Here is a 10,845-nt window from a genome sequence, read left to right as displayed (position 1 = left end):
AACACATCTTACCTAATAAAGCTGCTTATCAAATGCTACGTTAAGAATTAAGGGAGATTTGAAGGCATGTTGAAGTTAGAAAGGGGTTGAATCAAGAGTCCCTTAGTCCTTGCACAATACCGACTCTTTTATCACCAAAAAAATGATAATGTCGCATGTACATAGACAGAAGGACTGTCAACAAGATAACTACCAAATATATATCTCCTATCCCAATATAAAAATAAAATTTTAAAGCTTAAGTCTTTTTCAAAGTAGGAATATCGTTAAATTTGGATCTTCGAAGAAGATGAGTGGAAAGTGACTTGTAAAACGAATGAAGAACTATATGAATGGCTAGTTATGTCGTTTGAACTCTCCAGCACCCCTAGTGCCTTTATGAGATTAATAGATCAAGCATAGAGATCATTCGTTGTCCAATTGTGGTAGTATACTTTGATGATGTATTGGCGTACAATAAAAAATATAGAAAGAGGCAGAACAACGCTTACGACCAGTATTCAAAGAATAGGAAAAAAAAACTCTTCGTCAACGTAGAGAAATTAATGTCAATTTTTACTAATGAAGTCTCGTGATCTAGGGTTTGTACTTGTATTGAGCCAAGGCATTTGAGTGACAAAAAGAAGATACAAACAAATCAAAATTGTTCCATTTCCACAATCACAACCATTATACAAGTATAAATCTTTCATAAACTTGCAAAGTTGTAAGCACAACACGATATGACCCGCTACTATCTAAGCTACTTTAGACTCGGCATCGACATGACAAACCCCAAGGTCCATCAGGCACGGCTCGATCACTTGCTGCCCAGGATGGCCCTCAGGCGTGGGCCGCTCGACCTCTGCGCACTTTTACCGGGAAGCCAGCGTGGCAACATAGACACGTGTCGCACGTGCCATTGAGAGTTGACTGTTGGGACGTGGTGGGCACCCCATCATTTTCACTTTCTTTCTTCCATTCGTCTTTTCTTCACTTCCTATTTCCTACTTCCTGCTAAATTCAAACTTGAAAACCGTAATCAATACCCATTTCCAAGTAATTCCATTTGCCAAAACGTTGTTCTTTGTATTTCTTTCTTAATTTCTTTCGTCTTTTCTGTTTGTTTGTATCTGCTTGAATTTCTGTGAATTATGTAGTTGACTAACTTGTATCAGCCATTTCAGATGCTTTGTAATAACAAATCAATACTCATTTTTGTTGTTTGCGTAGATCAGTAGATCTGGTCTAAATTTATGATATACTCCTATGTTCTTATGGGTACCTCAAATTTTTATTCTGAAAATTTATGTTGGTTCTGGTTCATGATTTATAATTAGTGGTCTGATGCACTGTTTTTTTGACGATGGTTGTGGCCTTTAGTGAAATCCCACCTAATCGCCTTTTCTATTAAAGTATACTTGTATATTTAGGGTTTGAAGAACCAAAAGTTAATTGTTTTAATTGTTTGTTAAATGTTTAAGAATTATTGATGATGGGTTCTTCTAAATTGTTATAATTGTTAAATAACTGGTCATAATTTCTATGAGTGAACACTGGGTATGATGATGATGATTGTAGTTTTTTGGCTGATGCAGCTTTCTGGTGACTGGTGTAAACTAGGGCTGTTAGTATTTTAGTGATAAATTTGACTTTCTTTTTGAAGTGAGGAAAGATGTCAACAGCCGAAGGATCTCGGGATGAGAATGTTTACCTAGCCAAATTGGCCGAACAAGCCGAAAGATATGAGGAAATGGTGGAGTTCATGGAGAAGGTAGCGAAAACTGTTGATGGTGAGGAGTTAACAGTAGAAGAGAGGAACCTTCTTTCTGTAGCTTACAAGAATGTGATTGGTGCTAGGAGAGCTTCTTGGAGAATTATCTCTTCCATTGAACAAAAGGAAGAGAGTCGTGGAAATGACGATCATATAGCTATTATTAAACAGTACAGAGCGAAAATTGAGACTGAACTAAGCAAGATTTGTGATGGGATATTGAAACTTCTTGACTCACATCTTGTCCCATCAGCAACTGCTGCTGAGTCGAAGGTGTTCTATTTAAAGATGAAGGGTGATTACCATAGGTATTTGGCCGAATTTAAGACTGGAACCGAGAGATCGGAAGCTGGTGAGCATACCTTGTTGGCTTACAAGTCTGCTCAGGTGGGTATATGATACTTCGCTAAGAGGTGTTATGTTACATCATAGAAAACATTAACTAACTTATATTACTTGTAGGATGTTGCGCTGGCTGAATTAGCTCCTACTCACCCAATTAGGCTGGGGCTTGCTCTTAACTTTTCAGTATTCTACTATGAAATCTTGAATTCTCCCGATCGTGCTTGTGCTCTTGCTAAGCAGGTTTTATATCTCAATCTTTTCTTTGTTTCTATTGCATATTTCCTCTTTTTAAGCTTTTGATTTCTGGATCAGATACAATTATATCTTGTCTTTTGTTTATGGTTGTTTGTATAGAATGTGCTCTTAATAATGCCTACTATGATATCCATTGACCCATTGTAAACATATTAGCATTGGCTTTTGTGATTGGAAAACTAGATAACCTAACGAAGACCCCTTGAAGTATTTGAAAAGGCATTCTGAACTATTTTTCTTGTTATGCAAATTGCGGCGATTATACAAGGGAAAATCTGGATTCGCCAACTACATACTATGTCATAAGAGATACTTTTGGCAAAGTACCTTTTGAATTGCGCAATCTACCTATATTTTTTATATTTTTTATAATAACTTATTTATCAAGAACAACAATATCAAAAGTTTGATTTCATCAATATGAATTTAACTACATCAACCAAGATAAATCAACATAAGAGAGCATTGCCGACAAAGATTTTACTTTGTACTTTCTCGCACATATCTAGACTATATTAACGGACTTACGTGGCAAATCACTTTTTGTCATTCCCCATCAAAGTACTCCCATTGAAACTTTGTCATACACTTTCTCTTTATGAATACTAATTATATACAAATTCTTTTTATGTACCCTGAACTCCCACAGAACCAAATTGATTTTCGAATATACTTGTGAAACTTTTTAAGCCGTGATGTATTATCCTCTCCCATAAATTTATGGTATGACTCATAAACTTAATTCCCGTGTTTTTGCACATCTTCTCTATTCTTTAGATGGGTATTATAATGTTTAGCCTACAGTTTTTTCGCATTTTGTTTGTTTTTATACCAACAAATTCAATCCTATCCACTTTTAGAAAGCCTCAATAGAAAGTTGATTTTCTTTCGCTTTGTTTTCATCAATGCTTTTCTACCTCTATTTTCCATATTCGTCTCATAAATTCATTTTTTTCCTTTATCGCTTCCATAGTTCATCAAAATGTCTCTTGTTGCCTTTAGCTGCATGAGTGATACAATTCTTCATCTTTGTCCTAGTTAAATGTGGCTTGTCCAATAAATTCTCCAACACCTCTATTAGCAAATACGTTAGCATTACCTTCTTTTAGGTTCCACCATTTGAATTTTCGGATTTTATTCTTGCACGTGCTAAACTGCAAACAAATTTTTAGGACTAGGATTTTTGTTAGATTAATATGCATTCACCTAAATATTACATTACAATTTCAGGAATTTCCCTATCATTAATCCAACATGAAGCAATTGTTTTGGGTGGCATTCATTTCACTAACTAGTCATATGCTTGTGCAAAATCCAAAAAAGAAATCTCCCTCCTTATTTCACGTTCCATATCAAAAGCCTTTATGGACACTCTAAAAGCCACTTTGTGTTAGTGTATCATCCAATATCTCCTAAAATTTTCTTCCGGTGCTTGTTGGAGAACTTGATGTGTAATATTGTGTATGTTATGATTATATTCAATATCTCTTGTAGGGATAGCAATGGGCAGGTGGACCCGGATTTAGATCCGATTCACGATCAAGACCCAGATCTGGATCCGAACCCGGATCCACAGGTCTAGATTTCAGGACCCATATCCGGATTCGTGGATATTGCGGATTCAGTACCGGATTCGGGTCTAAAACGAGTCTGGCTTATTATTTGCATTTTGTGTAATTTTGGTTTGTTGCGATAAAGCTATATTCATTGACTTATGATAATAATATATAAGTTTACATCATTTATTTTATAACCACTTTACCAATTGCAATTAAAAAAGTATGCTAGTACTTGGCAAAAAATCCTTAAACATGCAGTATTGTTTTGGAGGACTAAAATAAACTTGCAAAAGAGCTATTTGTAAAAGATGCTCAAGTAAAAAAATAGTATCCACATAAAGGACATACCAAAATATCGTCATTCCAGTGCTATATATAAGGCATCATCAGTTGTGTATGAGCTGAGCGGCTCAGGATACCATTAGGTAAAATATTGGGAAGGGAATCTGTATTAGGGAAGGAAGGGTTTTAAGTGGGGCAGCAGTTGGGCTTTGGGTATATTGCCCAATAATATTTAGTGTTTATAAAAAGAAAACGGATCCGGGCACTTTTTTAGATCCGCACCCGGACCTGTGAACTACAAACGGATCTAGATCCGACCCAGATCCAACGGGTTTAATTTTTTAGGACCCTGACACGCGAAAACGGATACGGATCCACGGATCTGGATCGGGTCCAATACCCATTGCCATCCCTATCCCTTGTATATGCATAAGATTTGCCCTCATATAGTTCTATTTTTTATTTTACATACCCCCCACATTATTGGTTAACCACTCATTCATTGTGATACCAAATTTGTGTTACTTTCTATCTCAACCTAAATACCACAAATTACATACTTTCTCCTTTCTTTTAAATGTCATGACCTTTTTACTAACCCACTTTATCATGTGCATGTAAAATAATGTTAATATCACTTTGTTGCATAATATTTGCCAACCCTACGTACTTCATGAAAAGGGTTTTAACTAATCAAAATGACAATCTTAATTTACATCCATAATGTTCTTTGGTCTTTTTTTTCCACCTAACAAACCTTTCTCATTTGACACCATATTTGAGAGGTATTGTGCGTCATTCATGGGCAGTGACCTAGTAACCTTTTTATACTCAACACGAAACTCGGTTCTTCTATTGAAGCATGAGGCCCTTCATCATTTGGTGCCACATTGTGTTGGTGGTGACGACTTAGAAAATTTCACTTTCTTTTTATGAAGATGAAAATTTTTTTTTGTATGTGGAACCTTCTTAGCGTTTCCCATTACATACATTAATAGTGCAAAAATAAGGCCGTAACGCATCAGACGTGTTGTAAAAGTTTTATGAAAAGTGAACCAGTATTTTACCGCACTGTAAAGGTAAAAAACCACGTTTGGACCATGTTAAGAAATATGCCATGCTTTTGGCAGATATTTGGCGTTATAATAATCACATCACTCCCGCTACCACATCACCGTGTTGTTTCTCTGATCAGAGGTGGAGAAATGGTTCAAAATGAACTTGAACCCCACAGCCCACTGTGACCTAACCCAACTCCAAAGGACATGTACATAGAAATGAAATACAATTAACATAATGGATAGGGTGTGGGAGAAACCCGAAAACCACCCTACTCAAAACACTTGACCCAATGATTTGAATACCCACCTATTTATTTAAGGGGTTGCCTTTAGTGAAGCTAATGAATTTGGGGGCAAATTTTATGACATAAACAGTATAGGAGAATAAAATAAGGGGATAAAAGTTTTTAAGGTAGTAAAGTATGTGGTTTGGCATAAACACAGAAGAAAATGAAGCAAGGTGTAAGAGCCACATGAAGATAGAGACAAGTTTGAGGGAATAATTACCTTGGGGTGGACCCCTTATTTGGGGTAAAATTTAACGAGCTTAATTATTTACTTGCAATCCAACCCATTTAAATGTCCCTCTACTTTTTCCCCTCTAGTAACCCCAATCCAGGCAGGCCCTAACTGTTAATTACTACCTTGAAAAACTATTAGTTGAAGCATGTTAGTTGTCTTTCTAAAATTGGCATTCACACATTAACGATGGATACTAACTTAATTAGATAAGTATGTTACATGTAAGACAATATATGGTACATTTGATGTAAATATTCCAAAACATCACTAGGATTATAGTGTTCCTTCTCTAATAAGGTTTTCTGAAGTAATTGTGAACAAGAGAATATTGCAAATTTCTTTTCTAATAACCAAATGGTGCACAATAGGCTTTTGACGAAGCCATTTCGGAGCTGGACACCCTTGGTGAGGAATCATACAAAGATAGCACCTTGATTATGCAGCTTCTCCGTGATAATCTGACATTATGGACTTCTGATACTATGGTACTCTCCTTCCCCTTTAGAATAACACTATTTCAAAAGAAATTGGCTATTTCTTACACCATTTTTTTTTGAGCCTAACAGGATGATGTCGGGGATGAGATCAAGGAAACTTCAAAAGACGGAGCAGCTCCCGGGCAAGAATGAAATGGTTACTACTTACTAAACTAAGTAGGAGTTGGATGAAATGAATTTATTTAACCCTAGGCTCTTACTATATTTGATATGTTGGTTTGTCATCGGCAGCGTCAATTAGACGCTTAATATCATACTAAGACACCGTGGCTTCACTTATTGTTGTCTACTTCATCGGTTTAGACTCTTTGCAGTTGAGTGTCCTCGCCTCCAGATGCATCGACTAATACCAATGTAGTCAATTATTTTTCGATTGTATTTTGCACTTTCCACAGTTGGAGTTCTTTTAGTTTATCACTAAAATTCTGTATTTTCGCAATCTAAGATCGAATACTTTTGTCCTTGTATTGTCTGTTTCTGGAGCTTACATTTGCTTTGGTGTTTAGAAAAGAAAAAATTTGTACATTTTCATGCGCATGATTGGTGCATTCTGCGTACCGTGCTTCTTTGGCGAGATTAAAGAAAGTATGATTCAGCTGGAAATACTGAATATCGATGATTTAGTCAATTATCTATACTCTTCTGTCTCATTAAGATTGTTATATTTCAACGTATTACATGGCTATGTATCTTTCAAATTCTCTATAGTTACTCAATCATAGTGAGGTGAAAGAGCGAGACATCCCAATTATAAAAAACATCCATTAATACATCGAAACAAGCGTAAAATTTAGCCCAAAAGAGCCAGAAAATGGCACTTATCAGACTGACTATAGTTCTACTGAGTCTCATGTATTCATACGAGGAACAATACCGATCATCAAATGCAGTACAGGTATATATACAACCCAACAATTGAACCATCGAAACGATATACAACCCACACATACATTAATACATATACAAAGTGATCAAGAATCACATAATATGTCGGATCATGATGGTAGTAGATAAGGAGGTAATGCTAGCAACGAGCCATACGAGTAGTAATCGGTGGCTCTTTAATTCCTTGACGATTCCATTTCTCCAAATTTCCCGGCCAACCTGTTGTGAGTATGTACAATTTATAATCGTTTTCACAATCTAAACATCGATGTGTGCATAAGTAGTAGAATATATACCTAACGAAGGATCAGCTCCGCGGTTCTTGAGCTCACGATACTCTTGGGTAAGGCCACAGACGCAACAACATTGGTGAACGATACAGTCAGTGTGTGGCTCCTCTGGTAGTTTAAACATTTCCCTCAATCTTCTCCTGTATCCAGCTGCATACATTCCTTTCCATCCAGCAGGAAGTATACTGTAACGGATACATGCTTTCTCCTTTGCTGTAATAATCATCCACCATTACATGATTCATTCTAATGTATTACTATTGGGAGATGTTTTATTAGGTGGTAATGGAAATTTATAAATAAAAAACTTTTTTCTGATCAAAGTTTCATTACCACGGGAATGATGTGGAACTTTTAATAAAATTTTACACTATAAATCATTCCCATTACCACTATTTAATACCACTAACCTAACGGACCATAAGAACATTAGGTCTTCTCAACACCGCTAAAGGGCTAAAGTGGCTCTTACCTAAGCGTGACTTTATTAAGAAATGTGGGTTTAAGACATTTAAAGTGTTCGATGTAATAATATGAAGTAAAACAACTCTGTCCGTGAGTGCTTGTTGCTTATAATCAATCCTAAATCTCAATAAATAAAGGCTAAATAATAGATTAACGACAACCTACTCAATTAAACCTAGTCTCACACATTTAACGATAACTATCATTTTTTAAAAACATTAGTTGACCGAGCATGTTTGTGATGAAAATGTAAGTGTAACCAACTTATTTCAAAATTTAAAATGGATACATTAAAATTAATAGTCAAACCCTGGTTAGTACAATATTCCATTTCGAAAACTTAGGTCTCCGTATCGTATCGTATATCGTATACTAAAAGTGCTTCTGACTTAATGGATAAAGCATCTGCATGTAGAGCAGAAGAATTGGAGTTCGATCTCTACTGGATGCAAGTATCAGTTTGGGGTTTCTTGAATACGCGCATCTCTCTTTACTCCCTCCTTGAGGGAACGAGTACGACTTGTTCGCATCTTTCAGGAAAAAGATAAACCCCCCACCCGAACCCTGCCTTGTGCGGAATATTAGAAGTGTCCTTTAACTTTACCTATTTAATCAATTAGTTCGAAAAATATGAAGGGAAGCATATGAAAGAAAACAAAAGGAGCAGGTTTACACTTTCCATTGCTCTAATGCTATTAAGTGACTCTCATTCATGGGCGAAGCCACATCCAGGGCCGGGGGAGGCCCAGTCCTCTTACTAATATGATATACTGCTATAATTTAAAGAGTGCATAAATATAACATAAATTTATTATAACTCAATGGTTGGGGTAACATTTTTTTAATCTAAGGTGAAGGGATCAAACCCGAATTTAAGTTATTATTTTTTAATAGACTAATAAATTTATATTATAATGTCTTTATTCTTTATCTTTTATAATGTCACATTCATCCTTTCAGTGCGTGTGTTTACAATTTTTCTATATTAATTTTAATAATGTTTTTTTGGAGACTTAATAGGGAAATATATAGAGTAAAAAACACTTATTTTTTTCAAAATTGGTAATTATAGAGAAGCTTCTACTCTATTTGTTAAATATAATTTTTGTTGTGATTCAAATTCTTTCCAATTTATGTGATTTTAAAATTTTTAAAATTTATCTAGTTTTTACATAATAATCCTTCCTAATCAGCACATGTGTCCCATTTTCATATTTAGTCAAATCATTTCAAATGTTCCATTTCTATTTTAGGTATTTTTTTTACCATAATTGAACTCTCTCCTACACATGTGGTCGCATTTGAATATAAATTGGACTTATTCTCCTACACATGTATTAAACCCTACTATAAATTAGATTCTCTCTCCTACACATTTGATCCCATATGACTACCTAAAAATTGGTGAAAAGTAGAATGTGACAAATGTGGTAAATAGGAGGGAGTAAAATAATTTGCTAGTATATCGATAATTTGCCCCCCCCAATTCAAAATCCTGACTTCCCCCTGCTCTCATTTAGGGTGAAGTTTAGAAATACTTGTTAATAATAAAACTAATAAAACTAGAAAACATTTTATAAATAAGAATTGCACGTGATTTAAAAAACAGTTAGCGACTAATGCATATATTCAATCAATTCAAATTATGGTATTGGTAAAGCAAGATGAAACATGAAAAGAGAAGCATGGTGTTAGTTAAATTACATGTAGTGCCTCCATCAATGATTTCAGCAATCTCTCCCATAGTCTCACAAGGGCAAAAACATGTTTTCAAGCCTGCAACACCACAATATTAAACTAAATCAACAAAGTAAATGTTATTCAGTTAGAGTATATAACATTTCATGATAAAAATAAAGACCAATTCAACCAAACCTCAATACGCGTTATATAATAAATTTATTATTGGACTTGTATACTACAAGAATCACATAAGAGGAGAATTGACTGCACAAGAACTTAATGAGGTTTCATCTTAAAACCAATTAATAATAAGTGGAATAGCCCATCAAACTTAAAGGTTAGTCAATCTTTCTCTAATATTTCGATGTGAAATCACACGTGAGTTATTTTTTCTAGAATCCTGATGTATCAATCATGCTTTAAGCTAATGGTTGATACCCAAGATATGTTATATAGTTTGATAACAACAATACCCTATTTTTTCATAAAAGAAGTAATAAGAAGAAAAAATTACAAAGAGAACGATCCTGGCAACAATCGTGAAAGCCAGTAGTCCATTGTCCTTCTGGAGGAAGCTGAGATGACTGATAGTTGTAGGAACTCATAATGATTGTAATTCAAGGTGTTTGTTTCTTCTTTATAAATTAGGTGGCTAGGGTTATTTATACAATGAAGAATGAAATTGGATTTGGATGCCTTGTATAAAGCATGACTATGTTATATGTGGATTGGATAATATAATATTCTCTCTGTTCCTTTAAATTTGCCACTGAAAGTGATATTTTTCCTCAACGTACGAGCTCTGTATATTTGCCTCTGTCATTCTATGAGTCTCTTTCTTTTGCGTATGCGGCACTCCCTTTGGTAGTATCCAGTGATTCGAAACTTAATTTTACAACTGTATTTTGATTGACCCGGACGTCTCTAATAACCATTGGATAGCAAGTGTTTTTCCTTGTTTGGATCCGAACTTGATGAGTGGATCCGTTTACGCGTCTTGCTTTTAGTACTATATTGGGAGTTATTTCCCCCGAATTATTTGACGTTATAATAGAAACAAACTCAAAGGGATTGAAAGAGTAATTAATAATATTAAAGTTGGTCAAAACAAGTTAGTATACGTGCAGATTTTGTTGGATTTTAAATAGAATATTTTTTATGGTTTAATGTGTTAGACTAAGCACTTGATATGGACTTGAGCACGTATAGGACAAGAGCAATCACTAAATATATGAACTGGATTTTTAA

At 35.0% G+C, this 10,845-nt stretch overlaps 2 protein-coding genes across 4 annotated transcripts; one reads left to right on the top strand and one right to left on the bottom strand.

Annotated features, from left to right (window-relative positions):
- The first annotated feature begins 726 nt into the window (after nucleotides 1-726).
- LOC130821430 (14-3-3-like protein) lies at nucleotides 727-6,911 on the top strand. Of its 3 annotated transcripts, none has more exons than XM_057687197.1 (5): nucleotides 727-1,038; nucleotides 1,646-2,140; nucleotides 2,216-2,338; nucleotides 6,146-6,262; nucleotides 6,344-6,911. In XM_057687197.1, exons 2-5 carry the CDS (start codon nucleotides 1,655-1,657, stop codon nucleotides 6,404-6,406), a joined length of 789 nt encoding a protein of 262 aa, XP_057543180.1. In that variant the 5' UTR covers nucleotides 727-1,038; nucleotides 1,646-1,654; the 3' UTR covers nucleotides 6,407-6,911. The 3 variants fall into 3 exon arrangements, with proteins under 3 accessions (XP_057543180.1, XP_057543179.1, XP_057543178.1); XM_057687196.1 differs by having other exon boundaries at nucleotides 1,578-2,140; XM_057687195.1 differs by having other exon boundaries at nucleotides 1,023-1,058.
- A 147-nt stretch (nucleotides 6,912-7,058) lies between these two features.
- Nucleotides 7,059-10,202, bottom strand: LOC130821431 (protein PLANT CADMIUM RESISTANCE 9-like). Its single transcript, XM_057687199.1, has 4 exons — nucleotides 10,112-10,202; nucleotides 9,619-9,690; nucleotides 7,456-7,662; nucleotides 7,059-7,378 (listed from the first exon to the last, which is right to left on the bottom strand). Exons 1-4 carry the CDS (start codon nucleotides 10,200-10,202, stop codon nucleotides 7,299-7,301), a joined length of 450 nt encoding a protein of 149 aa, XP_057543182.1. The 3' UTR covers nucleotides 7,059-7,298.
- Nucleotides 10,203-10,845: the final 643 nt, after the last annotated feature.

This window comes from Amaranthus tricolor, chromosome 8, assembly GCF_026212465.1.
Source record: "Amaranthus tricolor cultivar Red isolate AtriRed21 chromosome 8, ASM2621246v1, whole genome shotgun sequence".
Classification (NCBI taxonomy): domain Eukaryota; kingdom Viridiplantae; phylum Streptophyta; class Magnoliopsida; order Caryophyllales; family Amaranthaceae; genus Amaranthus; species Amaranthus tricolor.
The sequence above is the reverse complement of the archived record's forward strand: the minus strand, read 5'-3'. Positions and strand labels throughout refer to the sequence as shown.

Excerpts from the sequence above, each read along its gene's own strand:
- LOC130821430 (XM_057687197.1), top strand. The coding sequence starts at position 1,655 with ATGTCAACAGCCGAAGGATCTCGGGATGAGAATGTTTACCTAGCCAAA. Across the intron at positions 2,141-2,215 it reads TGGCTTACAAGTCTGCTCAG|GATGTTGCGCTGGCTGAATT; the intron begins GTGGGTATATGA and ends TATTACTTGTAG. Across the intron at positions 6,263-6,343 it reads TATGGACTTCTGATACTATG|GATGATGTCGGGGATGAGAT; the intron begins GTACTCTCCTTC and ends TGAGCCTAACAG.
- LOC130821431 (XM_057687199.1), bottom strand. The coding sequence starts at position 10,202 with ATGAGTTCCTACAACTATCAGTCATCTCAGCTTCCTCCAGAAGGACAA. Across the intron at positions 9,691-10,111 it reads TTGCCAGGATCGTTCTCTTT|GCTTGAAAACATGTTTTTGC; the intron begins GTAATTTTTTCT and ends GTGGTGTTGCAG. Across the intron at positions 7,663-9,618 it reads CATTGATGGAGGCACTACAT|CAAAGGAGAAAGCATGTATC; the intron begins GTAATTTAACTA and ends TGATTATTACAG.